Source organism: Physeter macrocephalus, chromosome 2 (assembly GCF_002837175.3).
Source record: "Physeter macrocephalus isolate SW-GA chromosome 2, ASM283717v5, whole genome shotgun sequence".
In the NCBI taxonomy this organism is placed as follows: Eukaryota; Metazoa; Chordata; class Mammalia; order Artiodactyla; family Physeteridae; genus Physeter; species Physeter macrocephalus.
In genome coordinates this window covers 4585632-4613589 of record NC_041215.1, presented here as the reverse complement: position 1 = coordinate 4613589, position 27958 = coordinate 4585632, and the positions used below count along the sequence as shown (strand labels likewise).

Here is a 27958-nt window from a genome sequence, read left to right as displayed (position 1 = left end):
GGCAATCTAGCCCCGGCCCGTGCTTGGGGAGGGAGCTCGAACAAGGAAAAGGGACGGAGAGAATTTCCTCGGGTTTTGTTTTTAGGGTTTGGGGAGAATTTTTTGACCTATTCCATCCGATGAATGAAGAGTAAAGGGAACCAGAATGGGGTGGCGAGTAGCGCTTTGGGAAAATGGAAGAGTATGTTTGGAGACGCGTAAAGTTGCCTTTCAAGCTCCAGCCTCTGGGGCACGCGATACTCCTCGGCGGGCTGACTCAGGGCTGCCTGGGCCTCCCAGCCCCGCGCCTGGAAATGATGCAGGTCCAGTCAGTCACCTGGATCCCTGCAGCCCAGCCCGGAATCCGTCTGGACTGAGGGAGGGGCGAGCATCTGGCACCAATGCCCACCAAAGAGGGGCGAAAAGAGGAAGATGGGGCAGTCGCTCAGGCTAAGTCCTATATCTAGTGCTCCGCTCCTATCTTAAATAGTTCAATGCCCACCAAAGAGGGGCGAAAAGAGGAAGATGGGGCAGTCGCTCAGGCTAAGTCCTATATCTAGTGCTCCGCTCCTATCTTAAATAGTTTGAGGGATTTTTTTTCTTTAATGCAAAGCGTCACAACGCCAGGAATTCCCATATGTGCCCAGTTTGGCCCCAGCATCACTGTATCCAGGAAACTTCTCCAACCCTCGGGGCTGGGAATCTCAAGTGAATTCCAACAGGCAGAAAGAGGAAACTTTCCCAGCCCGATGCGGGTGTGATGCGAGTCAGGAGCCCGGGCGGACGCTGTCCCAGCGCAAACTGTCCCCTCTCGCCCTTCTTTAGCTGCAACCGGAGCTGAAATTCGCTTTTATTTTTTTAAGTCCGTTCGGCCATTGCCCTCGAGCACCCGCACACGCGCATGCATCTCCGGCCGCGCTCTCACACGCTCACACACGCACGCAAACGCGTGGCCGCCGCCAGGTCTGCAACTTTGTCAGGCGCTCCCAGCGGCGCTCGGCTTCCTCCCGTAGTAGTTGGGCGCAGGCCACGCCTCCCGACCGTGTTGTCAAACGGGCGGGGGTCTCGGATTGGTCCAGCCGCCGGGACAACACCTGCTCGACTCCTTCATTCAAGTGACACCAGAGCTTCCAGGGATATTTGAGGCACCATCCCTGCCATTGCCGGGCACTCGCGGCGCCGCTAACGGCCTGGTCACATGCTCTCCAGAGAGCTACGGGAGGGCGCTGGGTAACCTCTATCCGAGCCGCGGCCGCAAGGAGGGAAAAGGCGAGCGAGGAGGAAGAGTGGGAGGAGGAGGGGAAGCGGCGAAGGAGGAGGAAGAGGAGGAGGGGAGCACAAAGAATCCAGGTCTCCGGGCGGGAGGTTTACACCAAGAACCATGTGTGCCGAGCGGCTGCGCCAGTTCGTGACCCTGGCTTTGGTGTTGGCTACCTTCGACCCGACGCGAGGGACCGACGCCACCAATCCGCCCGAAGGTCCCCAAGACAGGGGATCCCAGCAGAAAGGCCGTCTGTCCTTGCAGAACACAGGTAAGTGCGTGCGCCCCAGCGGCGGGGAGCTGCTGGGAGAAGACACCCGGCAACCACGCAGAGCGCCCCGGGCGCTTCGCCCGGAAATGGGTGCCCACCCTGGGTCGCGCAAACTCTTGGGGTGGCGTAGGACGTGCAAAGGAAAGCGCGAGGCAAAGCGAGGTCCGCGCCGGGCTCCGCGCGCCCGGAATCCGCACGTGCTGGCAGGGTGATGAAATGACTGGGGCAGGACTTGTTGCTGTCCTCCCTGGGTCGAGGGTAAGTGAAGCAGCGCCTGACACGGCCAGTGCCGGCTCCGGAGTCCCCGGTCCGGTTCAAAGCTCCCTGCTCCATCCTGACCGGCTTGCGGGAGGCACTGAGGGTCCCCGGAGCGGGGCTGCGCCCTGAACCCGGAGAACTTCTCTTCCCAGCCGGCAGGACCGCTTCTCCCCTTCCTCAAAAGATGCCCGACATCCGAGAACTTTGTGGGCGAGACAAATTGCATTTTGAACTTTCCCCTTAGGGGGCATTCCTTTCGGAAGGGGTAGGGGCGGGTGGCGCAAAAGCGTACCTCTGCGGTGCTGCCGCCGTCCCCCGCTCCAGGGCAGGTCAGCAAGGGAAGAAATGGTGACACGGCCCGAACCGTGCGCCGCAGCTGCTCGGACCGGCTCTCCGCTCACCCACAAGCTGCCGAGCACAGCCCGGCGTGCAGGGCTCGGGGCTGGCCCTTTTCCCAGCCTCCTGGAGAGGAAGAAAATCTGCCTACAGCTCCTTCGCTCTTCACGGCCCTCCCTTTATTTAGGGGGCCTGCGAACCCGGGGGCGGCGTGCGTGCGCTCACCGCACGAGCAGGAATGCACGAGTGCCCATTAGCGACGCCCGGAGCGAGTGAATCGCGGCCCTGCGCGCTCCTGGCCGGCGCGCCGGGGCCGCGCGTGGGGTCATCCGGGAGTCTCCCACCTCCATAGGCGGGTGCCAGCACCCGCGGCCCGCGCCCCGCTCATCCTAGGACCCTCGCCCACCCTCTTCTCAGGGAAAGTCCCAGAGCTTTCCCTGAGGATCGAACGTGATTTTCGCTAGTTGGTGACCCTCGATAAATACACGCCCCTCATTCTCTCCGCAGACTTAATCTGAATGTGGATTATCTCCTCCGACCCCGCCCTTCTTCCAAAATACACTTTTCTGATGTAATTTTGTGGTTGGTTTAAGTCAAGGAATTGGGTAGGGGGAGGGAAGGAAGACAGGCTTTGCGCGCGGCAGCCTGACAGTTAACTCCCTCTCAGCCTGTCCTTTCACAGAGACGAATTAGGGCCACATTCTGCGAAGGAGGGCAGCAAACTGCCGGGTCGCGGGAATTCTAGGGGATGAAGCGACATCTCACCCGGATCTCTGTTTAAAAGGAGCCTCTCACTGCGAAGGTTGCGTTTCTGCAGACTAGCCCCCATCTGACTCTATTCCTGAGCTTGCTTGCAAACCGCAGCTTCCCTAGCCTGGTATTTTTAATGCGGATGGTTTGGAGGCGCTGCCTTAATAGGAATTTTGTTTTGATTTTTAGATGTTGAATCATAAAGCTGAATTGAAACTGCTTTTTGGACGCTTTCATTTGGGGGTCAGGAAGGAAATGGCCTTGATTTAATAGCAGCAGCTTCATCCAAGTAGAGAAGGGTATTTCATTGATGAAGTACAGAAGGGAAAGAGCAAGCTAATCGGTTGAAATTTTATTTTTGTCTGTGGGTTTAGAAAGCTGAAATATCTTATGCTTTCAAACTAAGTATTCCCACAAATACTTTAATAAGATGAGAAGGATGAAAAATGGAGTGTTCAGACCTAACTTCTGATTGTGACTTTCGCAATGTAGGTTTGGCTAATTTTTTACAAATATTTACAAATACATTTTCATAAGTAGATTAAGTGATGAAATTTTCTTTCCCTGGTTGTTTAGATCCTGAAATAGTCACTTCTCACTTTTTTTCTTAAATTTTCTTTTAGTCCTTACTTTTATTTCAACCCGCCTCTCTGCACTCCCCAGCATGGCTGAGAATTTTGTATATGATTGTATGTAATTCTCATTTTAGCGGAAATCCAGCACTGCTTGGTCAACGCTGGCGATGTGGGGTGTGGCGTGTTTGAATGTTTCGAGAACAACTCTTGTGAGATACGGGGCTTACATGGAATTTGCATGACTTTTCTGCACAACGCTGGAAAATTTGATGCCCAGGTAAAAAACCATATTGAGCACCAAGAATGTTTTGTGTTGGCGTAGCGTGATCGAAATGTTCATTGGAAAGACTTGTCAGCAGGTTTCCTTAGCTGATCGTCATGGTGGGTTTGAGCACTTGCCAGAGGCCTTCTAGGTGTGCAACAGGATGCCAGTGACTCCTCACTCCACTCCTGGAGTTCAGCTCTCTGGACCTGTCATGTAGGCTACATCCTTCTCCACTCTTCAACTGTGTCTCCACACACAGAGTGGAATGGAGACCAAGTTGAACACTTATCTGAGGATTCTTAGCAGAGAAGACAAAAGTCGTAATACATAATAAACACCTTCTAAGGGACACCTAAGGATGTCTGGCTACCCAGAACCCAGTCTGCAAGGCCCATCACATTTAGGACCAGTAGGTTGAGGGGGGGAAGGGCAGGGACTCCAACTGACCATGCCGAAAGCTATTTTCAAGAATAAAAGAGACACAAAATTTGTAGAAATTCATCATCTCCTAGAGGGCATGTGGGGGACTTCCCTGGTGGCGCAGTGGTTAAGAATCCACCTGCCAATGCAGGGGACACGGGTTCAATCCCTGGTCCGGGAAGATCCCACATGCCGCGGAGCAACTAAGCCTGTGCGCCACAGCTACTGAGCCTGGGCTCTAGAGCCCGCGAGCCACAACTACTGAGCCTGTGTGCCACAACTACTGAAGCCCGCGCGCCTAGAGCCCGTGCTCCACAACAAGAGAAGCCACCGCAATGAGACGCCCACACACCGCATCAAAGAGTAGCCCCCGCTCGCCGCAACTAGAGAAAGCCCACGCGCAGCAACAGAGACCCAACACAGCCAAAAATAAATAAATAAATAGAAGCCTGGTATTTTTAATGCGGATGGTTTGGAGGCGCTGCCTTAATAGGAATTTTGTTTTGATTTTTAGATGTTGAATCATAAAGCTGAATTGAAACTGCTTTTTGGACGCTTTCATTTGGGGGTCAGGAAGGAAATGGCCTTGATTTAATAGCAGCAGCTTCATCCAAGTAGAGAAGGGTATTTCATTGATGAAGTACAGAAGGGAAAGAGCAAGCTAATCGGTTGAAATTTTATTTTTGTCTGTGGGTTTAGAAAGCTGAAATATCTTATGCTTTCAAACTAAGTATTCCCACAAATACTTTAATAAGATGAGAAGGATGAAAAATGGAGTGTTCAGACCTAACTTCTGATTGTGACTTTCGCAATGTAGGTTTGGCTAATTTTTTACAAATATTTACAAATACATTTTCATAAGTAGATTAAGTGATGAAATTTTCTTTCCCTGGTTGTTTAGATCCTGAAATAGTCACTTCTCACTTTTTTTCTTAAATTTTCTTTTAGTCCTTACTTTTATTTCAACCCGCCTCTCTGCACTCCCCAGCATGGCTGAGAATTTTGTATATGATTGTATGTAATTCTCATTTTAGCGGAAATCCAGCACTGCTTGGTCAACGCTGGCGATGTGGGGTGTGGCGTGTTTGAATGTTTCGAGAACAACTCTTGTGAGATACGGGGCTTACATGGAATTTGCATGACTTTTCTGCACAACGCTGGAAAATTTGATGCCCAGGTAAAAAACCATATTGAGCACCAAGAATGTTTTGTGTTGGCGTAGCGTGATCGAAATGTTCATTGGAAAGACTTGTCAGCAGGTTTCCTTAGCTGATCGTCATGGTGGGTTTGAGCACTTGCCAGAGGCCTTCTAGGTGTGCAACAGGATGCCAGTGACTCCTCACTCCACTCCTGGAGTTCAGCTCTCTGGACCTGTCATGTAGGCTACATCCTTCTCCACTCTTCAACTGTGTCTCCACACACAGAGTGGAATGGAGACCAAGTTGAACACTTATCTGAGGATTCTTAGCAGAGAAGACAAAAGTCGTAATACATAATAAACACCTTCTAAGGGACACCTAAGGATGTCTGGCTACCCAGAACCCAGTCTGCAAGGCCCATCACATTTAGGACCAGTAGGTTGAGGGGGGGAAGGGCAGGGACTCCAACTGACCATGCCGAAAGCTATTTTCAAGAATAAAAGAGACACAAAATTTGTAGAAATTCATCATCTCCTAGAGGGCATGTGGGGGACTTCCCTGGTGGCGCAGTGGTTAAGAATCCACCTGCCAATGCAGGGGACACGGGTTCAATCCCTGGTCCGGGAAGATCCCACATGCCGCGGAGCAACTAAGCCTGTGCGCCACAGCTACTGAGCCTGGGCTCTAGAGCCCGCGAGCCACAACTACTGAGCCTGTGTGCCACAACTACTGAAGCCCGCGCGCCTAGAGCCCGTGCTCCACAACAAGAGAAGCCACCGCAATGAGACGCCCACACACCGCATCAAAGAGTAGCCCCCGCTCGCCGCAACTAGAGAAAGCCCACGCGCAGCAACAGAGACCCAACACAGCCAAAAATAAATAAATAAATAGATTTAGAGGACATGTGGGCAAGGTAGCATGGATAAATCAGGGCCTCCAGAAGAGCAGACTTTTCTCCCTCCTAGGTAGCAGATCCTCCATTCCCAACCTGAAAAGTCGGAACCCTGAATGAGTCCTGCTCTATATAATAAATATAGTCAGGGCCTGACCCACTTCAGTTATCCCAGGGTCCCCAGGGTAAAGCCCAGTTGCTGTGTGGGCAGGAAATGAACCCAACAAGCAACTTTATGGCTCCAGTGCCCACGATCCAGACACATTTCAGATGGAGTGGAGCATTAGGCTCATCTCCTTCATGTCCTCCCCAGCCCATATATACACTGTGAAGTACCCTGTAGTTGTTACAGACTTCCTCTCCCATTTCATTGGAGAGCCATGACAGTGTTTGGATGAGGCCAACAGTTTAGGTGGGACTTATGAACGTCACCAGTCACCGTGTACTGACATCCTGTAGAGAGCCTGACAAAGCAACGCCTGGGAACCAGAGAGCAATGCGACAGGGCTGGCAGCCTCCCCTACAGAGGATGTGGGGTGGCAGCAGGGGAAACAGAAACCGGGGAAGGAAAGAGGAGTAGAACGTTTGAACTCCTTGAGACTCCCTAATAAAGCATCCCTTCTGGATTAACTGGAATTAGGAAACGTAATAGGAAATCCGGAGGAAAGATGTGTATTTCAGGGCAATCCCACAGGATGTCAGGGAAGAATACCAAGAACATATTACTGCAGCCCTCGCATAAATTAATCTTCCTTTTTGTCCTCAACCAACAGCAGTATGTTCTCAAGTTAGAAGCATCCCTTTCAAGTCAGATCTGAGCCCATAACTACTTAATAGGGTAGGCACACCCTACCCTCCATCCTATTTGGCTCCCACTGGAGAGTCAGAGGAAAGGGGGTTACGGGGAGGTGGTTTTTCAGTGATCAGACACTATCTGTAGACATTTCAACTGCTTCTAAAGGAGAGAACTGAAATAACCATGCTGGCTGGCTTCCCACTTCCAACCTAAACCCATTTACTTTCTCAACTCCGGTACGCCCGGGCCTGTCTAAAAACAGGGGGTGACCTCTCCAACGACAGCTTGTTTCTCTAGTAAGCGGGGTGCGGGGATCCCTGGGTAGGTATCCCACAGTGCCTCTCTGCCCCGAGAGGTTGATAAGGGAGCTGCCGGCCCGGGCTCGCCTCCACACCCCGAACAGCTGTCTCCTTTCTAGGATAAGAGCAATCTAATGGGGTTGCCAGGAAAGAGAACTGTAGGCCAGATGTATGCCTGGCTGCCTTCGCCACTCAGAGGCCGGGAGCATGGGGGAGGGGCTGTCAGTTGGGCAGTTCAGGCTCCAGATGCTGCCAGGCAGTGTGCCAGGCGGGCCTTTTAGAGGCAATAACCCTAACAGTTTAAAGGAGTCGAATTGCTTTCAAAAAGGAAAAGAATGCTCCTCCTTAAAGGCTAGGAGGAGACAAGAGAGAGTATGGGTTGGGGGTGGCAGGAGGCACTGAGACAGAGAAGGGAGGCCCAGCTAGCACCCGATCTTGACATCACTAGAAGGAACAAGGAAAGATGTGAGATTTGGACAAGCAGGCACTTTCTACTTGAGAAAAACTCTTGCTGGGCACCACCATGGAGTTCTGGATTTATGCCTGGCCAAATTCCCCTTTGTGTTCCGGAAGCGTTGCCACCAAACGGCCAACAGTGGGCCGCCTTGAGGATGGAGGGCCATATGGGAGGCCCAGGACCAGGAAGGCTAGCAGAGCAGGTCAGGAGGAAGGAGGCCGAAGCGTTTGTCTCCCGAGTAACATCCTTCGGGGCCGAATGCGGGGGTATCACATCACCCTGGACGGACCTCCTGATGTAGCCTCAGCCTGTCACCTGCAAGGGCGTCCGTGTGCGGCAGGGCCTTGGAGTTCAGTTGCCAGAAAAATCCCTTGTAAGCCCAAAAAGGGTAAAAAATTCGAAGTGTGTAACAAGGACTGGTCTCTTCCGTCCCCCTCTCCCTCCGCTGTCCCCTCTGCTCTCAGGGCAAGTCCTTCATCAAAGATGCCTTGAAGTGTAAGGCCCACGCTCTGCGGCACAGATTCGGCTGCATAAGCCGGAAGTGCCCGGCCATCAAGGAGATGGTGTTCCAGTTACAGCGGGAATGCTACCTCAAGCACGACCTGTGCTCTGCGGCCCAGGAGAACACCCGGGTGATGGTGGAGATGATCCACTTCAAGGACTTACTGCTGCACGAGTGAGTGCTGCCCTCTGGGGGCAGGGGTGTTGGGGGGAAGGGAAAGGTGCAACTAGGATAGAGGAAGGGGAGGCCTGCTGGGGCTGGAGGAGAGTCTTCCTCGGTTTGAGGGGCTGCCTTGTAGAGGCTGAACTCTCCTGTCAAACTGGGAAGGTTGTGGTTTACCTCAGAAAGCTGCGCACTGACTCCCTGGGAGTCCCCTTCCAGCTGGCCTTCGGGAAAAGCAAAAGAAATTTCCACCATCGGTTTCGAAATCCTAAGCAGTAGCCACAGGAAATCTTTTCACCAAGCATGAGATGTGTAGAATTCGGAAATAGCTTTCGTCTTCCCCTCAGCCAAGATCCCAACAGTGCTGAGTTTTCCAAATAGCCATGCAGGTGCCCCGGCAGACGGCCGAGAGCTGATAATATATACTGAGCATGTACTAAGTGCCAGGTATTGTGCTAAGGGCTTCATATGAATTTTTCACTTGATCCACATGACAGCGCCGTGAGCTGGCTACCATTCTCATCTCCATTTTACAGATGAGAAAACTGAGATTCACTGCGGTAGAGGTCGCACAGACAGTGAAAGGCAAAGCCAGGATAAGGAGCCAGGCGGTCGGGCTCCAGGACTTACACTCTTACATACCAATAGCTTTTTTTCCTGCCTCCATAAGCTCTCCTTTCCTTTAGAAGGTGCAATTCACCTTCTCTAACATTAACGCCCTCCCAGAGAAAATGCAAAACAAATGACAAAAACTTTAATCAGCTAAACACCTTTATGCCAAAGTGAGGAAATAGGAACGTACTTATTGAAAGACTTGCAATTCGATCGTAAACCCAGGACATCTCCTTCCTTAAAAAACATCCCTCGGGGCTTCCCTGGTGGCGCAGTGGTTGCGCGTCCGCCTGCCGATGCAGGGGAACCGGGTTCGCGCCCCGGTCTGGGAGGATCCCACGTGCCGCGGAGCGGCTGGGCCCGTGAGCCGTGGCCGCTGGGCCTGCGCGTCCGGAGCCTGTGCTCCGCAACGGGAGAGGCCGCGGCAGAGGGAGGCCCGCGTACCACAAAAAAAAAAAAAAAAAAAAAAAACATCCCTATAGGATCCTAAATTTTGCAGAGTAGTAAAGCATGTGGGTACATAGTTGCTTCTAACACAGTAGCCCCTGAAGGTTACAATGGCGCCTTCCTTAGGGACTTAGGGCAGAAAGCAAGCTACTAGCTAAGCAGCCCGGTACAAGTCATAGCACTGTTCGTCTTTACACAGTGACTCATTGAGCCAAATCAGTACAATTTTATGAACTCTTGCTTCTTAGTTTGTGCCATGGCCTCCCCCAGCTATGTCGCTAAACAGGCCACTCCCCACCCCCACATACACCACTTAGATCACAGAGGACAGCAACCATCACCTGTCACTTTCCACTTGATTATGAGGCTCTAGGTATCTTGCAGCACCCCTTGGTGCAGTGTTAGAATTATAAGATTCACCATGAATCTCTGCCAGCAGCTGTTGCCAAGAGCAAACCGATGTGGCTTTTCCTTGAGTTACAGTAATGCCTGATAAAATATTTTCTATTCTTCCAAATCCCTATAGAAAAACAAAGCAACAATAACATCAACAACAATAGCAATAACAATAACTATCATTTTCTGAGTGGGCCAGGCCCTTTGGCCAGAGACTTTACCTGGATTATCTCATTTATCTTTCCCAACAGTGCTACAAGCCAGAGAACACTGTCCCCATATAACAGAGGAAGAAAGTGAAGCTAAGAGGTTAAAGGTCTTTCTTACTCTGAGGTTCAATTCCTACTTTTCAACTTGGGAATTGGTGATTCTGAAGCCAGTTGTCAGGAACAGACCTCAAACCTCCTTGTAACCTAGGCTGCGTTCTCCCCCTCTAGACCAGCTAAAGGCTCAGTGGTCCCCAAATGTGGCAGGATTTTTCCCTTTTCTCAGAAACAGCCCCATTACACCAGCAGAGCGCTGTGAAATTTCCCTCCTTCAAGGTGCCCCTGCAAGAGGCAGACACCCCATGGCTGAGAAACTCATGAAGTTCACTTGTCCTCAGCCCACTGTCATCCTTTAGAGATAGTTTGTTGGCCTCAAGAATGGATGACGGGGCACTAGTTTTTAATTCTATGGTACGTTCTTGGAGCCAAGAAGACTTTGTCTTTCCGGAGAAACGTCTTCTGTGGGGAAACTGAAGGTTTTGAGGTTTTTCGCCACCCTCCCCACCTTGAATTTAAGAAGAGGTAAAGTACTGTGGCTTTCTGACATCTCCTCTATGGAAACATGGTCCATGGGGCCACGGGACCCTTACTTCCAAAGGACTCCTTACATCATTTAGAGCCAACACATAGCCCCCACCCGGGCCTGCTCTGGAAATGCTGGTGGTCCATCCCGAAAGCAAACCTGGGCCATTTTCTTAAATTCTCAGTGTGGCTGCATACAAGTCATCTTGGCTCCTGCTAAGCCGGCACCTCTAGCTCCCCACAAATCCCCACTGCCTTCCCTTCTGAAGCCACGACTACACACTGCGTCAGCTAGCACGTCAAGCTGAACTGAGGCTTTTGTTTTTTAACTATCTTAACTGATTTGGGCACAAAAGATCCCATCAGTCCCCAAATATCAAGAAGACCATTTAAGAATGTGGGACATTGGCCACAGATAAGAAAATGAAAACTGAATTTGCTCTTCCCTCTAGAGAGGAGGAAATCACAGTCACTCCAGAACCTCAACCTGACCTTCCTCCACCCCAAAACACGTTCAGTTAAAGGGACTTCCTTCAAACTCTCCACTCCCCTCTGCTCCCCTCACCCCTTCCCATCCCACTTCCTCCATATCAACCGTTTGGCCACCACACACCCTGTCACTGAGTGCTGGCAGCCTCCAGGCACGTCCCGCTCCAAGTATTTTAAAAAATCTTTTAGCCTTGCTGACGCCCAGTGGAGAGAGCTGGGCTTTGTCATTAGACACGGGCTGAGCTAGCAGCCGGAGAAGGCACCATGCCAGCTCGAAACAAGCTTAGATGAACACACAGCCCTCCCCACAGTTCACAGCTTTCTCCTCAGCCGACAGCGCTGAGGGCAGAAGAGAGCGTGGGCTAGTCCAGCCTTCCGGGACCGCCTCGGGATTCGGAGAGCTCATCTGGTGGGCAGGACGCCCTGGCGAAGGAGGCCAAGAGGCAGTCTGTGCATTCCCAAGAGGGCCCTCCCCTTACCCTGGGGGAAGAAACGTGAAGAAGAGCATCTCAAAAGGACAGATGCTCAGCCTCCTCGATTTGCCCATCTAGCCCCAGGGGGTGGCAGGTAGGGTCAGGTGCTAAAATCCTGATGCTGCTCTGGCAGATATACTCGGTGACCCTGACCTCCCTGAGGCAGTCAGTTGCTAGTTTTCAAAAGATGGAAGGAAACAGACCTGCAGGGCGCATTTCCCTTGTGTTGTCCCATGCCCTCGTGTCTCGTAACTCAAGCCGACTTGGGTCATCACCGTCCTTGTTACGGTTAGGGGCCTGCCTTGCAGAGTTTCAGCACCCTGCCCGTCAGCCGTGCCCAGACTCTCTGACTCTGAAGGCATCAAGTAGGCCTTAAAAGGCAGCTTGATCTCTATCAGCCAGAACAGTCCTCCTCTCCACTCTCAGCCCAGTCCCAGGCCTTCCCAGCCCAGAAGCTTCCAAAGCAACTTTTTCCCCCACCTCGTCTCCGTTTTTATATCGATGAAATGAGGACAGTTCACTCAATTACAACTTGAGGACTAATTCATAAAAATGGCAGTAAACTACTTCACAAGTCTCAAAACACAATCTGCTCTTGCTGCTTGGCGACAACTGTCAACTTGCAGAGAAAAGATTAAATGGGCTATAATGCAGCCCCCCAGGTGGTCCAGGCTCACAGAGGAAAAAGATTCTTGTTCTTCTTCTTACAAATGATCTCACATTCCAGAGTGATTTCCTGCCCAAAGGGATGGCCCAGAGCTTCAATGTTCGTGATCAGAGATATCCAGAAATTCTGCCTGTGAGGACTGCTTAAGAAAGCTGGTTAGCCACATGGAACACTCCATACCCCTCTCCCACCTTGGGGATCTTAAAAGGCCAGTGAGATGTAAGAAAGGCTCAGTGAGTGGGCCAGGAGAGCCCATTGCCGGGGGTGGGGGGGCGGGTACCTTTTGCCAGATGGGCCCCAAAATATAAGAAGCAGGCACACTGCTCCAGTTTTCTGCACACACCTCCCACCCGCAGGAGGAAGGTTTGCATGACGTGGTCATCAAGCACTTTCCTAAAGAACAACCCGGGGAAGCTGGGATGGCCTGAGCAACTGGCCCTCCCCTTGGGATCCCAGCGTGCTTATTTCACAGACAGCTGGCTCTCGTCCCAAGCACGTAGACCCCTCTCAGCCAGCTCTCCCCTCCCTCATCTCCCGTTGTGGGGAAGCCCAGATTGGAAGCATAGAGGTGCTTAGACAGCCACTCCCCAACCTCGGCCTCTGCTACCAAGGAGGGGAAGAGCTCTGTGGGAATTCACATCCCCCCAACCCTTCTCTGCCTGTTCCGGACTCCTCCAGATACAGAGGAGAGTGCACCCAGAAACTTCCCAAAACACCCTTTATCACCATGAGCCCAAACCAGGGGCAAACACAGACCATGGGTAAGATGGTTTCTTGGGAGCCTCACGTACAAAGCTCACCTAGGAGAAGGACACCCAGTGCAAAGCCAGCCAACCTCGCTTCCCTGCCATAAAGACTCCTCAGTTTAGTATTTAAGGCCCTTCACCATTTGCCTAAGTATTCCACTGGCTCCAAGACCCATCTCCACTCCCGCTAAAATCCTCCCAGTTAGCACACCCTAAACAGACCCGGAGCTCCGCTGCCCTCTTATTCACACAGCTGGCGTTCTTGCCCCCCCTCCCCAGAGATTCTTCCTAGACTTCTAGCATATGCACCTGTGAATTGTCACGGGCCCTTTTATTTGTGCATGGCATGCGGGATCTTAGTTCCCCAGCCAGGGATCGAACCCGGCCCCCTGCAGTGGAAGCGCGGCTTCCTAACCACAGGACCACCAGGGAAGTCCCTCACTGGCCCTTTTTCTTGTGGTAGGCTCTCTCCCCAGCCTCCAATTCTCTCCAATGCCTGGCATGGAGCCCAGTACGTAATGGCCACCCAGTCAATGTTGGTTGAGACCAGTACTCCAAAGAATATGGGTAAAGGCTTCAAGTAGTTCCAGAAAGATCTTCCACCAAACCAAACCCAAGCCGAGCGTTGGTCACGTCCCTCTCCCCTGGTATATCGGTCCTGCCCTCTGCAGGTGTACTGCATCCTGGGTCTCTCTCTCAATCTCCAGACCCTACGTGGACCTGGTGAACCTGCTGCTGACCTGTGGGGAGGAGGTAAAGGAGGCCATCACGCACAGCGTCCAGGCTCAATGTGAGCAGAACTGGGGAAGTCTGTGCTCCATCTTGAGTTTCTGCACCTCGGCCATCCAGAGGCCTCCCACGGCGCCTCCCGAGCGCCAGCTCCAGGGCCACAGGGTCAAGGTCTCCAGGGGCCACCACGGCGAAGCAGGTCACCACCTCTCGGAGCCCAGCAGTCAGGAGACCCGCCGGGGTGCCAAGGGCGAGCGAGGTAGCAAGAGCCACGCAAACGCCCACACCCGGGGCAGAGCGGCCGGCCACGGGGCCCAGGGAACTTCTGGAAGCAGCGAATGGGAGGATGAACAGTCTGAGTATTCTGATATCCGGAGGTGAAACGAAAGGCCCGGCCGGGAAATCTTTCCTCCACGCCGTCCATTTTCTTCTCTCTGGACATTCCAAAACATTTGCCATTAAAGAGGGGGGATGTCACACGCAGGATTTGATGGGGATTGCGGACTTGATGGAGGTGTATGTTAGCGGCATGAACAGGTGAAGCGGAGACTCCCTGGGCAGCAGCGAGGGCTCGGTTGTGCCCGCTGGGTCCCGCACCTGCACATCCCGAAGGGAGGGAGCCACCCGGCGTCCTCATTGCAACTTTGCCTTCTTTCCATCCGCGGAGCCCCTGGGCGGCAGCCTGCGGTTCCCTCTGCTGTGGGAGGCGATGGGGAGAGGGGCGGGAGTGACCCCCGGGGCTGGATCGAGGCCCAGACCGCAGCTTCTGGTGCAGCTGGATTCCGGTGCAGGAGTGGGTGTGAAAATCTCCCTGGGAATCAGGAGAAGGGTGGAGAGGAAGCAGGGGCCGTGTGGGTGCTTGGTGCCAAACCAAATCCAGTTTCTTGCATGGGACCTTGAGGTTTGGAGCAACTTGGGAAGGGGCGGGTGAGGGTTCTAAGTGTAATTTCTGAGCCATTGTTCTGTCTGGGGCACCCTGTCCGAGGGAGTGGCCCCTGTGTGTTTGTATTTTAACCACTGCTTCAAGTCTCGATTTCACTTTTTTTTTATTTACCCAGTTACATCTCCATATCTGTCATCTAAATAAATAGCTTTCAAACAAAGCAACTGGGTCATTAAAACCAGCTCAAGGGAAAACAAAAAACAACCCATCTTTGGGGGCTGAATTGTTTTTAGTGCTATTTTAAAAGGAATCAAAGAGCAGTGTAGCCGTACATCTGACTGCCTGACGTGGGCTCATTGCCACTTAGGGCAAAGCCACACCTGGAGGAAAATGCACACAGGAGGAGTGCATTTGACAGATTTCCTTTTGCATTTCGGTATCTCACCTTGACCGTCAGCCAAGATAGATAAAGCACCGTACCCTGGATTCCATGAGGCCAAGTTGGAAAGCTGGCCTCTCCGTGCTGGAGGATGGAAAACGGGAACACAGAAGGACTACTCAGTAATTTTCACCAAGGAATGCCGACCTTTTGCATAAATGGAGGAGACTGCTGAAAATCGCTGAGGGACGAGATTTCCCAGATCCAGATTGAAAATTTAGCAATAAGAAAAGGAGTCAGAGTAAACAAAAGAAAGGCAGAGAGGAGAGACAGAAGTAAAGATACAGGGAGAAGATTAGAACAGAAATCGTCAGCAGTGGATGTCTTGTGGTTACTGAAGAGGTTTCAGAGACAGGCCTTTACTTCTCTTTCCCAACAGGCTACAAATTAAAGCTTATCCTTTCTTGCAGCCAGTACTCAGACAGGAGCCCAGTATTGCAAGGAGCGGATGGATGTGCTGGGCCAGGTCCTTCTAGAGCAGGGGTCGGCAAACCTTCTCTATAAAGGTCCAGATAGGGAATACACTACTTTCGGTTGGGCGGGTTGTATGGTTTCTGTTGCAGCTACTCAACTAAGCCTTTGTCGCCTGAAAGCAGGCATATGTAGACAGCACATACCAAATAGGCTTGGCTCCACGCCATTAATATTTTATTTAACAGGGACCCAACTGGACTTGGCAGTTGGGCCTGAGTTTGCTGACTGCTGTTCTAGTGACTGGGCAAAAAAGTATGCATCCTCCATTTACATCAGCTCATAGCTTTCCCTGAAAGCAACCTGAGGCCAGAGATAAAGAAGCTAAATTTATCTACTTGAAAATGATTTGTTCCACAGAATGCCCTTACCCAAAGCACAGCTAGTGTTTATATAACCCAAATCCAATCTCATTGCTGCCAGGACATGGTGCCGGAGCGTCATTTCCCCAATCTTTCATGATCCATGTTGGAAAGAAACCATTTGGGTGTCGGGGGAGGGGGACAAAAGGCTGGGAGAAGCACCTAGAGAGAGCTAGAGCTGCAGAAAGAGGAGGAGATGGTGCACTTAATCCGTCTCTGCCCTCGGAGGGAGGAGGACCGGTGTGTCAGGCTCTGCCATGGCAACCGAACATAAACCGTGTTCAGTTTATGTTCGAGCCACGAACATAAGCAGTGGATGCCCTCACTGCTTATGCCTAGAGAACGTGTCTCAAGCCACGCAGCACGTGGTCTGTTTTCCTTACATCACTCAAAAGCTGAAGCAATAACATTCTCTCGCGTTGCTGGGTCAGCTGTTCATTTGTTCGCCGGCTCCTGGGCTGGATGGGTGAAAGGCATCACTTTTATGTTTTCCTCAGTGTAACTGTTTTACGTGTTCGCTCCTGACGTCCCATGTGTTGCTTCTATTGTAAATATTTGTCATTTGTATTTATTATCTCAGTGTTTTCCCCGAAGGCATAAAATTGCTTACTATGTTGATTTGAACCCCCTCGCTGTTCTCTGTTGTATATTTTTCATGCCACTGTTTTGTTTCTTCTCAAAAGTCAGGTAGAAATCCTTGCATTCTGGTTCCTAATGTTTTGAAGCCTACAATAGTATTTATTGCTGAGATTCTTTATCTCAAAACTGAGGAAAATCCAAATTCCTGTAAGCATGGACAGAGGCATTTGTACAATCTAAAATGTAAGCAAAGTCATCCTTAAAAATAGGCCCTCAACTTGGGGCTTCGTACTTCATACAAATTTGCTCTTGAGCCTTCCTTTGAGGAAGGATGTGGATTCCAAATAAAGATATGATGTTTATTTTGAGCCTTGCATCTTAACAAGATGATCCAAACACCTCTCCTTTGTATCAATAAATAGCCCTGTTATTCTGAAGTGAGAGGTCTGAGTAGAGTGAAATGCTAACACTCAAAACTAAAATAGAAAATGCCAGCCCAGAGCTATAGTCATACTTTCACACACACACACACACACACACACACACACACACACACACACACACACACACACGGAGAGAAATTTCAACTCGAACCAAGGAAAAGTCCTGGTTAGAACAACATGGGAAAACAATGCTTCCAGGGCCCATTTCCTAAGGAAGAACAACCCTCATCCGATCTCAGCATTGGTACCACGTGAGCTTGCTAAGTCATAATATCTGTTTCTGTTATGGATTTAGGCAGCAGGACCTGTACATTGTCACATTGCATTATCTTTCTCCAAGCATTAATAAAGGTTTTAAATAATTGACTTCCCCTTGAGTAGTGTTATTGTCTGAAGGGGCTTTGGATGGGCCAAGGGAGATGGCTGTGAGCAAGTGGGGTTTGAGTCCATTTTAAATGCTGGATGTTCAGATATCTACAAAAGAGAAACAGACTCATAGACATAGAGAGCAGACTTGTCGTTGCCAAGGGGGAGGGGGTTGGGGGAGGGAAGGATTGGGAGTTTGAGATTAGCAGATGCAAACTATTATATATAGGATGGATAAAAAACAAGGTCCTGGGACTTCCCTGGTGGCCTAGGGGTTAGGATTCCGGGCTTTCACTATGGTGGCCCAGGTTCAGGGCAAGATCCTGCAAGCTGCATGTTGCAGCCAAAAAAAAAAAAAAAAAGACAACAACAAGGTCCTACTGTGTAGCACAAGGATCTATATGCAGTATCCTGTGTAAAACCATAATGGAAAAGAATATGAAAAAAGAATATATATTATATGTATAATTGAGTCACTTTGCTGTACAGCAGAAATTAACACCACATTGTAAGTCAACTATACTTCAATAGAGATTTTTTTTTTAAAGCTAGATGTTCAGTTTACAGGGAGGGGAACCCAGGGAAGAAGACCACCCTGGGCTTCTCCTCCATCACAGGGACTCTGTTCAAAACCCTGCCTGAATCACCCAGACAAAGAGGAGGATGAGCTTCCTGTGACCAGCCCAGGGCCATCAGGGTGGTCCTCACAGCTCCCTCTGGAGTCCTCAGACCTTGGAGTTGGCCACCCCTTCTTTCAGACTGAGCCTGCAGTGGACGCCACCGGAATAAAAGCTCAGTGGCTCTGCACAGGCAGGGAAGCCTCCTCCCCAGCTCTTCCTCAACACAACAGAGCTGGAGTCCCTGATTTAATCCACCATTGGCATACCTACTATGTGCCCAGGACCACACTAGGCATGTTGCATACGTAATCTCATCCCCAGTATGTCCCACAAGTAGCAGGTCTTATCCCCATTCTACAGGTGAAGAAACCAAGGTATAGAAAAGTAAAGCAACTTCTCCCAAACCATGTGGCTAGTGAGGGGGGTGGGGTCTGAACTCAAACCCAGACGTGTGACTCTAAGCCCACCTGCTTTCCCCCACTTCAGGCCTAGATTCTCCACATTTGATTTCTTTTTTTTTTTTTTTGCAGTACACGGGCCTCTCACCGCTGTGGCCTCTCCCGTTGCGGAGCACAGGCTCCGGACACGCAGGCCCAGCGGCCATGGCTCACGGGCCCAGCCGCTGCGCGGCACGTGGGATCTTCCCGGACCGGGGCACGAACCCGCGTCCCCTGCATCAGCAGGCGGACTCTCAACCACTGCGCCACCAGGGAAGCCCTGATTTCTTTTAAAATTGAAACCAGTCAGTATTATTCCTATTTTACACAGGGCTTAGAGAAAGAATAAATTATATCCTTAGATTTATAGCACCAGACCTCTGAGGAGTTCTGCTTTAGAACGGAAAGGAAAATTGATGCTCTCACCTTTCCTCTCTGCGAAGACTCAGATTTTGGTTCAGGTTAAAGGAAGAGCAGGAAAATCACGGCATCTCATCGCTTTTCTGTGCACGTGGGTAATTTTTTCTTTAAGGTGCTTCTCAAGTGTCCCTCAGGAAATCATTTGGGGAGTGGCTGGCTTGTGTCACCATGTAGACTGAGTCGTCTCCACTAAGCCCACCGGATCGCCAGCCCTGCCTGAGACATCAGGCTTCCCTGAAATCTTCACCGCTGTCATCACCCTCATCATGATAGTTGCAGGTTCTTGTGGATCTGTTATGTGCCCCATGCGCTGCCTGGTGCTTTACAGGCATTATTTCTGAGCCTCATTTTACATATGAAGAAACTGAGGCTCAAAGGCATCTTAATTTGCCTAGAGCCCATCGCAAGGCTAGCTAGCGCTCCAGGGGGTGGCAGGGCTCACCCTGCTCTGCCTTACCATCCATCACCCCTGATGTGAAAATGTGGGTTTAATACCCCTGAGTTCAGAAATGCAGCTGCCTCCCCGCAACCTTCAGGACTGCTCCAGTCCAACAATTCAGGAATGAGGAAGCTGTGGGAGGGTTAGAAGATCTTCCAAATATGCTAGTATTTAAGCAAAGTTTCCAAAAGGAGCAGTTGTGGGTCCCGCAATCTGGAGACAGAAATTTGAATTTATTCTAAAGTCAAAAAAAAAGAACGCACCCTACTGAGGAGGGGACAAGCCTTGTCCAGAGAACACATTTTACGTACAAGTATTTGCCGGGGGGCGGCGGGGTGAAAAAGGAGGAAAGAGCAATACAAGCTTTGAGCTGGGTGTCATGCGTGGCTGCTAGCATAAGCAGTTCGCTTTTTATCACTCCCCGGAAAGAACACACACTCAAAAGTCACTCACTGGGCTTCCCTGGTGGCGCAGTGGTTGAGAATCCGCCTGCTGATGCAGGGGACGCGGGTTCGTGCCCCGGTCCGGGAAGATCCCACGTGCCGCAGAGCGGCTGGGCCCGTGAGCCATGGCCGCTGGGCCTGTGCGTCCGGAGCCTGTGCTCCGCAACGGGAGAGGCCCCAACGGTGAGAGGCCCGTGTACCACAAAAAAAAAAAAAAAAAAAAAAAGTCACTCACTGAAGAGAATGGGGGAAAAAAAAGCCACAAAGCCAACCTAAGCTTATGCATGAAATGAGCCCCACCAGGATGAACCCTGATGTCCCAGAGAACCCAAGCCTCCTGGCACTAGAGGGTGTATTCCCACCTACCACCATGTAACATCAGGTCTCCCTGGGCGAACTAAAGCATGGGAAAGACAAGAGAAGCCCCTCCGGGAATTCTCAGAGGCAGGGCAATTGTTCACAAGGTGCAGAGGAGAATTGGCTAGTTCCATGTCCAATTGGAGAGTTTCCAGGATCGTTTACAGTTCTTAAAGCTAAGGGGGAGTGGCCATGTAAAAAGAAGTGACAACCTAATAAGAATGGAGACCACCTGCCTGCTTGCTTTGGTGCGTCATGCAGAATACTCAGCAGAGGACTGGGGGCACCAAAGAGGGCTTCATGCAGGGTGGATGACCAGGCCCTGGAATTTTGTCCCGGTTGTTTATTGCAATGTTAACAACAACCCCCAAAACTTAGTAGATTGAAACAATGATTTTATTTTGCTCACAATTTTGTGGGTCAGAAACTTAGAAAGGGCTCTGCTGGGTGGTTGGTCTCTTCTCCAGATGGTGTCAGCTGCCTTCCCAGATGGATGGATGGGCCCTTTAAGATGGCACCTCAGTGCTCCTGGCCCCCACCCTTATCCCCTTCTCTCTCTCTCTCTCTCTCTCTCTCTCTCTCCCTCTCCATGTGACACCTCATCCCCCGAGGCCTCGCAAATCATGGCCGTCTCAGAGCGGTTAGTCTCCCTTCTTCCATGGTAACTGGCTTCCCCAAGAGAGATTGGAGGATTTTACAGCACATTCTGCAGATCTAAACTAGGGTTTGAAGTTCATCCTCGGAAATGAATGTCACAAGGACAGACACTGACCTCTGCACACAGTTTCATGTCTCTCCAGCGGCCCGGCCATCACACAGTGGGAATGAATGAATGAATGAAACCTCTTGTCCTAAAAGGATGACAAATTGTCAAATCAGATAAGTTTCAATTCACTTTAACTCCTAAAGGAACTATATCCTTGTGTCCTTGTAAGGGGCACTGACATGTCAGAGAGTCAGTGAGTAGGTGTCAGAATTAAAAGTCACTGGGAAGCCTAATAATTTTAGAGTCAGGAGACATAATATTGATCCAGACACTTACTTGTCTTGTACCCGGTAAATCTCTTTTTAAAAAAAAAATAATGACTGAAAAAATAAATCAGGACTGACCCTGAGATATTGGCAAATCAGTTAAACTTTGTAAGCCTGTTTCCTCAGCTACAAAATAAGGAAACTAACAGCTACCCTGCTTCCCTCACACTGGGTAGTGAGGAGAAATGATTGAAGCTATACGAAAGTGACAATACACAGGAGATGCTCTGAAGACCATGGATGCCATGTCAACAGTGGGGATTATTCCTCCTGGCCATTTTGGAAGGTTTGAGCCTAAAGTCAAGAGCACAGAAGGGATGAGCTGCCCCATCCTTTCCACTGTCCTGGCGGTTCTCTGAGGCAGGTACAAAGTATTCTATGGCCAGGATAGAGGGGTCAGCCCCACATAGTGGGAATTTGAACCAGGCATAAGGGGGCAGAGCCTAACTAGGTGGGGACCCTCTCTAGGGTGGGAGAGTAGCCCCTGAGCAGCTCCAAGTGGGAGGTTGGGCCAGGCAGCAACAAACACGCTGTGAGGAGAGGGCCTTCCTGCCAGGCTCTCTCTCTGCAAACCTCAAGGCAAGGGACCCACAGAAAAGCCGGTTCATAAACTCCTTAATGAGAAAGAAAGCAGAGACTGACAGAGATGAGGGAGGAGAGAGATTTGGGGCCAGAGCCCACTCCACTGGATGCCAAGGTTCCTGAGAGTTTGACATTTGGAAAAGATCTGGCCTGGAAGAGCCAAGGATTTGGGACAGGGCTCCTTCCGGCTCCTGGGACTGTCAAGAAGAGAAGGAGGGGGAGGAAAATGACTCAGCTGCAATGAAGAGAAATGTATTTTTGAAATGGGAAACAATGAAAGGCACAAAGGAATGAGATGGAGCCCCAGGATAGGGTCCAAATGCCTTCTCAGAGGAAGTGGGGCCGATCTGCAAAACACTAGTGGACTCACTGGGGTTTCCAGACCAAGAATAGCACCTTCAAAAGTGTCTTCCAGGCTTGCCAGGCCCAGTGCCCTTGAAGCCCTCCAGGTCCGTGGTCCCCAGGGGCTGGCACCCGCCTCTGCAGGAGAAATGCTGGGGGTGACGCAGCAGTGTAGAAGCCTCTCCACACTTTTGATTCTGAAGATGGGGGCAGTTCTTGAACAGAAGAGTTAGGGAAAAACTCATTTCACATTCAGGCTCACACTCACCCAGCAGGGCAAGCCTGAGCACAGAACGGATAAGCTGCCCCATCCTTTCCTAGGAGGGTCTGTGATGCCCTGCGACTCCTCCCTTGCTCCATTCTATCCACTGAACCCTGGTTGGGGGTGGGGAGGGGGGAAGGGAGGGGTGTAGAAGCAGGCTCCCTCCCCAGAAGCTGACACAACTCCAATCCCCCACTCCCAACAGCCAAGGTCAGATGACCCTGATTGCAAAAGTGTCAATGGAGAGTGAGAAGAGACATGAGAATAAAGAGAAGCTGCTGTCTGACAGCTCTGCATCTCCTTCCCCAGGCTTATCCAACGTTGGGTTCACGCTGGGGTTCACCTCCCCCCTAGCACTGAACTCACATTTCTAGAAGAGGGGAGATTAGGAAGAAGAGCTCAGCTCAGCATGGCCCAAGAACTGTGAACCCCTCGCACAAGCATGTCAATGCCGTAGGCCTTTCTGAGTCATTCAACGTTTACCCAGGGGCTCCCGTCATTGGGAAAATCATCGTGTGTCCTCCTGGGAGGATGTGGAGCAGGAAAGCCAGCCTGCTGGGGAGCAAAATGACAGATGCAGAGGAGGACCCAGGAGGCGGTCGGCTGACCAAACCCCACTGCCCCACTGTCCAGAAGCAAGGCTGGTGTGGGAAGCCTCCCCCGACCCTTTGTGAGAGAGCTCTCTGACTATAACCCTACATTCTAACAGAAAACTGGAAACCGGCAGAGAATTCCTGGCCCTCCAGACCCTGGGTTATCCCAGCACCTCTGAGAAGAAAAGCTGTCCATCTGGGCCATTCAGATGGCTGCCAGCACCTGGCAGGGGGATCTCCGGGCACCTAGTGACTGTAGCTACACAGAAAGAATGGGGCCAGCTGCCCTCTGAGGCCCCTTCCGCCAGCTGTAGCTGCCCTGAGGTTCCTTCAACCTTGGACTTTCAACACCGACCTCCATAGGCAACACTGGAAGCACCTACACACCTGTATTTCCAGGGCCTGGGGCCTCGGAAGTTGGTCCAGTTAGGGAAGGCAGAGACAGAATTAAAAGTGCAAGAGATCTGTTGGAAGAAACACTGTGAAGGATCAAGTGGAAAGAAGAAGCAGGCAGGTAGAGCCTCGGACCGCAGTGCAGGGCTGACACCTGGGAAGGGAGAGAGGGAAGGAAGGAGGGCTGAGTATGACCACAGGGCAGCTCTGAGAAAGTCTCAGCCAGGATGGTGGGGAGTCCAGGACAAAGTGTGCTGCTCTGTGTCAGGCAGGCGTGCCTGGCTCTGGCCCCCTATTCGTGGGCTCAGTCATCTCCAGGAGCAGCCTGGGAAGAGGGTGGCTCAGCCCAAACACGCTGATGGGCCTGGAAGGAGTGGGAGGTGGAGGCTGAACTAGCTGCACTCTTCACAGCAAGGAGGCCTGAGCAGCTACCTAATAGCCAAGGCTTTCTTTAAACCTGCTTCATAGTAAGTGAAGTTAGTCAGACAGAGAAAGGCAAGCATATCACTTATATGTGGAATCTAAAAAAACAAAGGTACAAATGAACTTAATTACAAACAGAAACAGACTCACAGACAGAAAACAAACTTACAGTTACCAAAGGGGAAAGCTGGTGGGGAGGGATAAATTAGGAATTTGGGAGTAACATATACACACTACTATATATAAAGTAGATAAACAACAAGGACCTACTGTATAGCACAGGGTATAGCACTCAATATGTTGTAATAACCTATAAGGGAAAAGAATGTGAAAAATTATATATATATATCACTTTACTGTACACCTGAAACTAACACAACATTGTAAATCAACTATACTTCAATAATTAATTAATTAATTTTTTAAAATGACAACAACTAAAAAATAAAAACCTTCAACATAGCACTTAATTCTTGAGACAGGTTCTACCCATGACCAGCCCTTTGGCAAGAGGCTTTGTCGGGTTGTGTGCAAAACAAGTGAAGAGAATGAAGGTAGTGGTGATTGGCAAACTAGAAGGCCCACACTAGAAGTTCACAAAATGGTGTCTCACAGGTCACGTATGACCTGCGGGTTTTGTTTGACACACATTGATTTTTTTTTTAAGTTAAATTAGTTGGCAGCACATACAAGCCACAAAAATCCAAACTTCCAGCTTTTCTTCAAAAATAATAACATTGGAATTCGCTGGTGGCGCAGTGGTTGAGAATCCACCTGCCAATGCAGGGGACACGGGTTCGAGCCCTGGTCTGGGAAGATCCCACATGCCGCGGAGCAAATGGGACCGTGCGCCACAACGACTAAAGCCCACGTGCCTGGAGCCCGTGCTCCGCAACAAGAGAAGCCACCACAGTGAGAAGCCTGCGCACCGCAATGAAGAGTAGCCCCCGCTCACCGCAACTAGAGAAAGCCCGTGAGCAGCAACTAAGACCCAATGCAGCCAAGAATAAATTAATTAAAAAGAAAAAAAGAATCAAAACATCCATCAGTCCTGAGCCCACATTCCAGTTCACTACAGTCCCAACACTCCCTATTGTCTTGCACCCTACCTGCTTCACTCACATACTTGACCAGACTGGCCTCAGCAGGCCTCCTGCCTACCCTCATGGATGTATCTCAGCCATTCATGGCCATTCCACTTCTTAGGTGGATACAAAGAGGAACATTTAGAAAATCTAAAAAGAGCTCTGGGAAATTAAAATATAAGAGAGAAAGGTGAAAAATATCGATAAAACAATTGGGAGATCAATTTAAGAAAATCCCTCAGAAAGAGATGAATTATGAAAGAGAAGGAGATTCAGTCTAGGAGATGTAATATCCAATCAGAAAGAGTTCCAGAATAAGGGGATGGAGAAAATGGTAGGGAGAAAATTGTCTAAGAAATAGTACAGAATTGAAGGATGAGAGTTTTCAGACTGAAAAGGCCTAAAGAGGACCCAAGACAGTGAATGAAAAACTCCCCAATAAGATGCATCCTTGTGAAATTTCAAAACTCCTAAGGATAAAGGGGGAAGAGCCCAAATGCTTCCAAAGGGGAGAGAAGAACTACATGACAAAGAATTAAGAATCAGTATGGCCTCAGACTTCTCACCAGCGACTTTGGAAGCCAGAAGACAAAGGAGCAATGCTTCAGCATCCTGAGGGAAAGTAACTCTACCCCCATTCAGGTCATCAATTAAGTGGAGTACAATCCAGATATTTTTCAAGCATGCCAGGTCTCAAAAATTTTCCTCCTGAAATATCCTTTCACAGGAAGCTCCTGAAGGCTGTGTGCCGCCAGAATGAGGGATTAAAATTAGAACAAAGACATAATCAGATCCAGGAAGCAGAGACCTAGCCCAGGAGAGAGGGAAGGGGCTTCCCAGGATGACAGTAAGAAGAGTCCAGGGTGGCAGCTGAGCAGCCAGTCCAACTGGGACTGCAGACGATCACCTCCTGGTTCTGCCAGAGAGCTTGAGGGTAAGTTAGTGATGGTTAAATTAGTTACAGGAAACTAAGCAAACCAAAAATGAGCAAAAGACTTGAACGGGCATTTCACAGAAGAAGATCTCCAAATAGCCAATCAGCACATGAAAAAGGCCTCAACATCATTAGTCAATATGAAGAATACAAATTTAAGACCCCCGTGATCATCCCTATCCACCCAGCAGAACAGATCAAATGGAGAAAGGCTGTCCCAAGAGCTGGCAAGGGAATGAAACAACTGGCCCTCTCACATCTTGCTGATAGGGCATCAATGGTTCAAGCACTTTGGGAAACTCTTTGGCAGTTTCTTATAAAGTTAAACATGTACCCATCCTATGTCCCAGAAACCCCACTCCTAGGAATATGTCTACAGAAATGAATACATAGAGCCACAAAAATATTAGTACAAGAACATTGTACTAATATTAAAAAAATATTTGTACAACAACATTGAGTAACTTTATGCATAATAGCCAAAAACTGGAACCAGCCCAATGTCCATCCAATAGGAGATGGATAAATCAAGAGTGATACTTCCATCCAAGGAATACGAGTTGGCAGTTGAAAGGAATAAGTGACACACACAGCCACGTGGATGAATCTTCAAAACACGACAAGGGGAAGAAGCCAGACAGAAAAGAATATATGTGGTATGAGTCTACTTACATAAGGTTCAAACCCAGGAAAAACTAATCTATGGGGTGAGAATTCAAAATAGTGGTTTTCTCCGGGGGGGCCAAGACAGACAGGTATTAACTGACAGGACACAAGGGAATCTTCTAGGGTGACAGATATGTCCTGGTGTCAGAGGCATATCATATGTAAAAGTCATTAAGCTGGGCGCTCATGATACATTTTACTGCACGTAATTAATTCCCCAATAACATACTGGAAAAAAAAAAAAGAAAATGAAACAAACCAAAAAAGACGCATTATTAATTCCATGAAAAGTAAAAACTTATATTAAAAAAGAAAATGTAATCATAGGACACTCCCTGTAGTATGGACCTAGCTTGGCTGTGAACAATAATTACACAGTTGTAACAACGGATAAATACACCATATATGGATTCAACCAGAAATCGATATTGGCGAGATGAGCAGAAGGGCAGTGTTTGTGTGTAGCAGAGGGTTGGGGGGTGAGCAAAGAGAGCTAAATCCTAATAGTTTGTAGTAGGAAGTCAATAGATAATGTCTAAAATCAAATGCACAAATAAACAAGAAATAACAGTGAGGTGTGCTCTTCAGACTTCTAAAGGTAAATATGAGCTAAAGGGCAGAAAGTGGTTGTCTCTGGGGAGTGACATTCAATGGTGGCGAGGTGTGGGGCAGGTCATTTGGATCTGCTAGAATTAGATTTGGCAGAAAGAAATGCAAAGGAACCCCAAACAAAATCCTTTAATTAAAACAGAAATGTAAAAGTCTGCAGATAGAAAACTCTGGGTTGCTCCACAAAGGTGTCAAAGATTCAGGCTCCTTTTTCTCACTGCTAAACCATATACAAGTTATAGTTCCAAGACCACCTTATGGTTCAGTATGGTTGCTCCAGCTCCAGCCATCAAATCCACATTTCAGCCAGTAGGATGGAAAAAGGGTGCCTACCAGCTGTCTTTTTAGGATATTTCCCCAAAGCAACCCCACAATACTTCTGCTCAAATCTCACTGGTCAGAACTGAGTCCCATGGTCATTCCTAGCTGCAAGGGAGGCTGGAAAAAAAAAAAAACACCTCTACTCTGGACAGCCATGTGCCAACCATGGAAGAGGGGAGAATCTGTCATTAGGACTTGTGTTTAAAATTTTTCACTATATGTAGGTATTTGATTAAAAAATAAAAATTGAAACAAAAAGAAGTAGCATGAGCAGTCAACAAAGTAAAGAGTAGCTCTGCTGGGTGGATCAGCAGCGTGGGCTGCACTTGTCCCGAGCACACACCTGGGCAGAGGCAACAGCAAATACCTAATGAGTGCATAACCACCACCACAGGCCCCCCACCACAACAGGGGAGCCAGAAGGAAAACTAAGGAGGTGATATAAGGAATTACGTTATTGGGTGGTGCACACAGGGCCAAGAACCCACCAGAGGGTCACGTAACTCCACGACAACAACCTTGCAGATAGCCCCAAGGTCTGAAATCTTTCCTAGCCTTCCACATTTAGACCAGTGTTTAAAAAGATAAAATCGCACAACACCCCAGAAAGGTGGAAATTGTTATTCCTCCTTTACAGAAAATGAAACAGACTCCCAGAGGTTAAGTAACTTCCTCCAGGTCATATCCGGAGGAGCTAAGACTTGACCTCAGGAATCCCTAAGACCGAGTCCTGGTTTCTCTCCTCCAT

General features: G+C 49.7%; 1 protein-coding gene and 1 long non-coding RNA gene across 3 annotated transcripts in view; one reads left to right on the top strand and one right to left on the bottom strand.

Moving 5' to 3' along the window:
- The window catches only part of LOC102989202 (uncharacterized), an 89586-nt gene extending 86948 nt beyond the window's left edge, over positions 1 to 2638 (bottom strand). The window contains exon 1 of the long non-coding RNA XR_008615760.1: positions 2062 to 2638. This is a non-coding gene — a long non-coding RNA (uncharacterized lncRNA). The remainder of the gene's footprint in view (positions 1 to 2061) is intronic.
- On the top strand, positions 1073 to 17249 carry STC2 (stanniocalcin 2). Of its 2 annotated transcripts, none has more exons than XM_007114177.4 (4): positions 1073 to 1511; positions 3565 to 3707; positions 8163 to 8374; positions 13688 to 17249. In XM_007114177.4, exons 1-4 carry the CDS (start codon positions 1361 to 1363, stop codon positions 14088 to 14090), a joined length of 909 nt encoding a protein of 302 aa, XP_007114239.2. In that variant the 5' UTR covers positions 1073 to 1360; the 3' UTR covers positions 14091 to 17249. The 2 variants fall into 2 exon arrangements, with proteins under 2 accessions (XP_007114239.2, XP_028353386.1); XM_028497585.2 differs by lacking the exons at positions 1073 to 1511; positions 3565 to 3707 and adding exons at positions 4875 to 5292; positions 12295 to 12366 and having other exon boundaries at positions 13652 to 17249.
- Positions 17250 to 27958: the final 10709 nt, after the last annotated feature.

Coding starts and splice junctions, on each gene's coding strand:
- STC2 (XM_007114177.4), top strand. CDS start 1,361: ATGTGTGCCGAGCGGCTGCGCCAGTTCGTGACCCTGGCTTTGGTGTTG. Junction 3,708..8,162: donor CTGGAAAATTTGATGCCCAG/GTAAAAAACCAT, acceptor CTCTGCTCTCAG/GGCAAGTCCTTCATCAAAGA. Junction 8,375..13,687: donor AAGGACTTACTGCTGCACGA/GTGAGTGCTGCC, acceptor CTCAATCTCCAG/ACCCTACGTGGACCTGGTGA.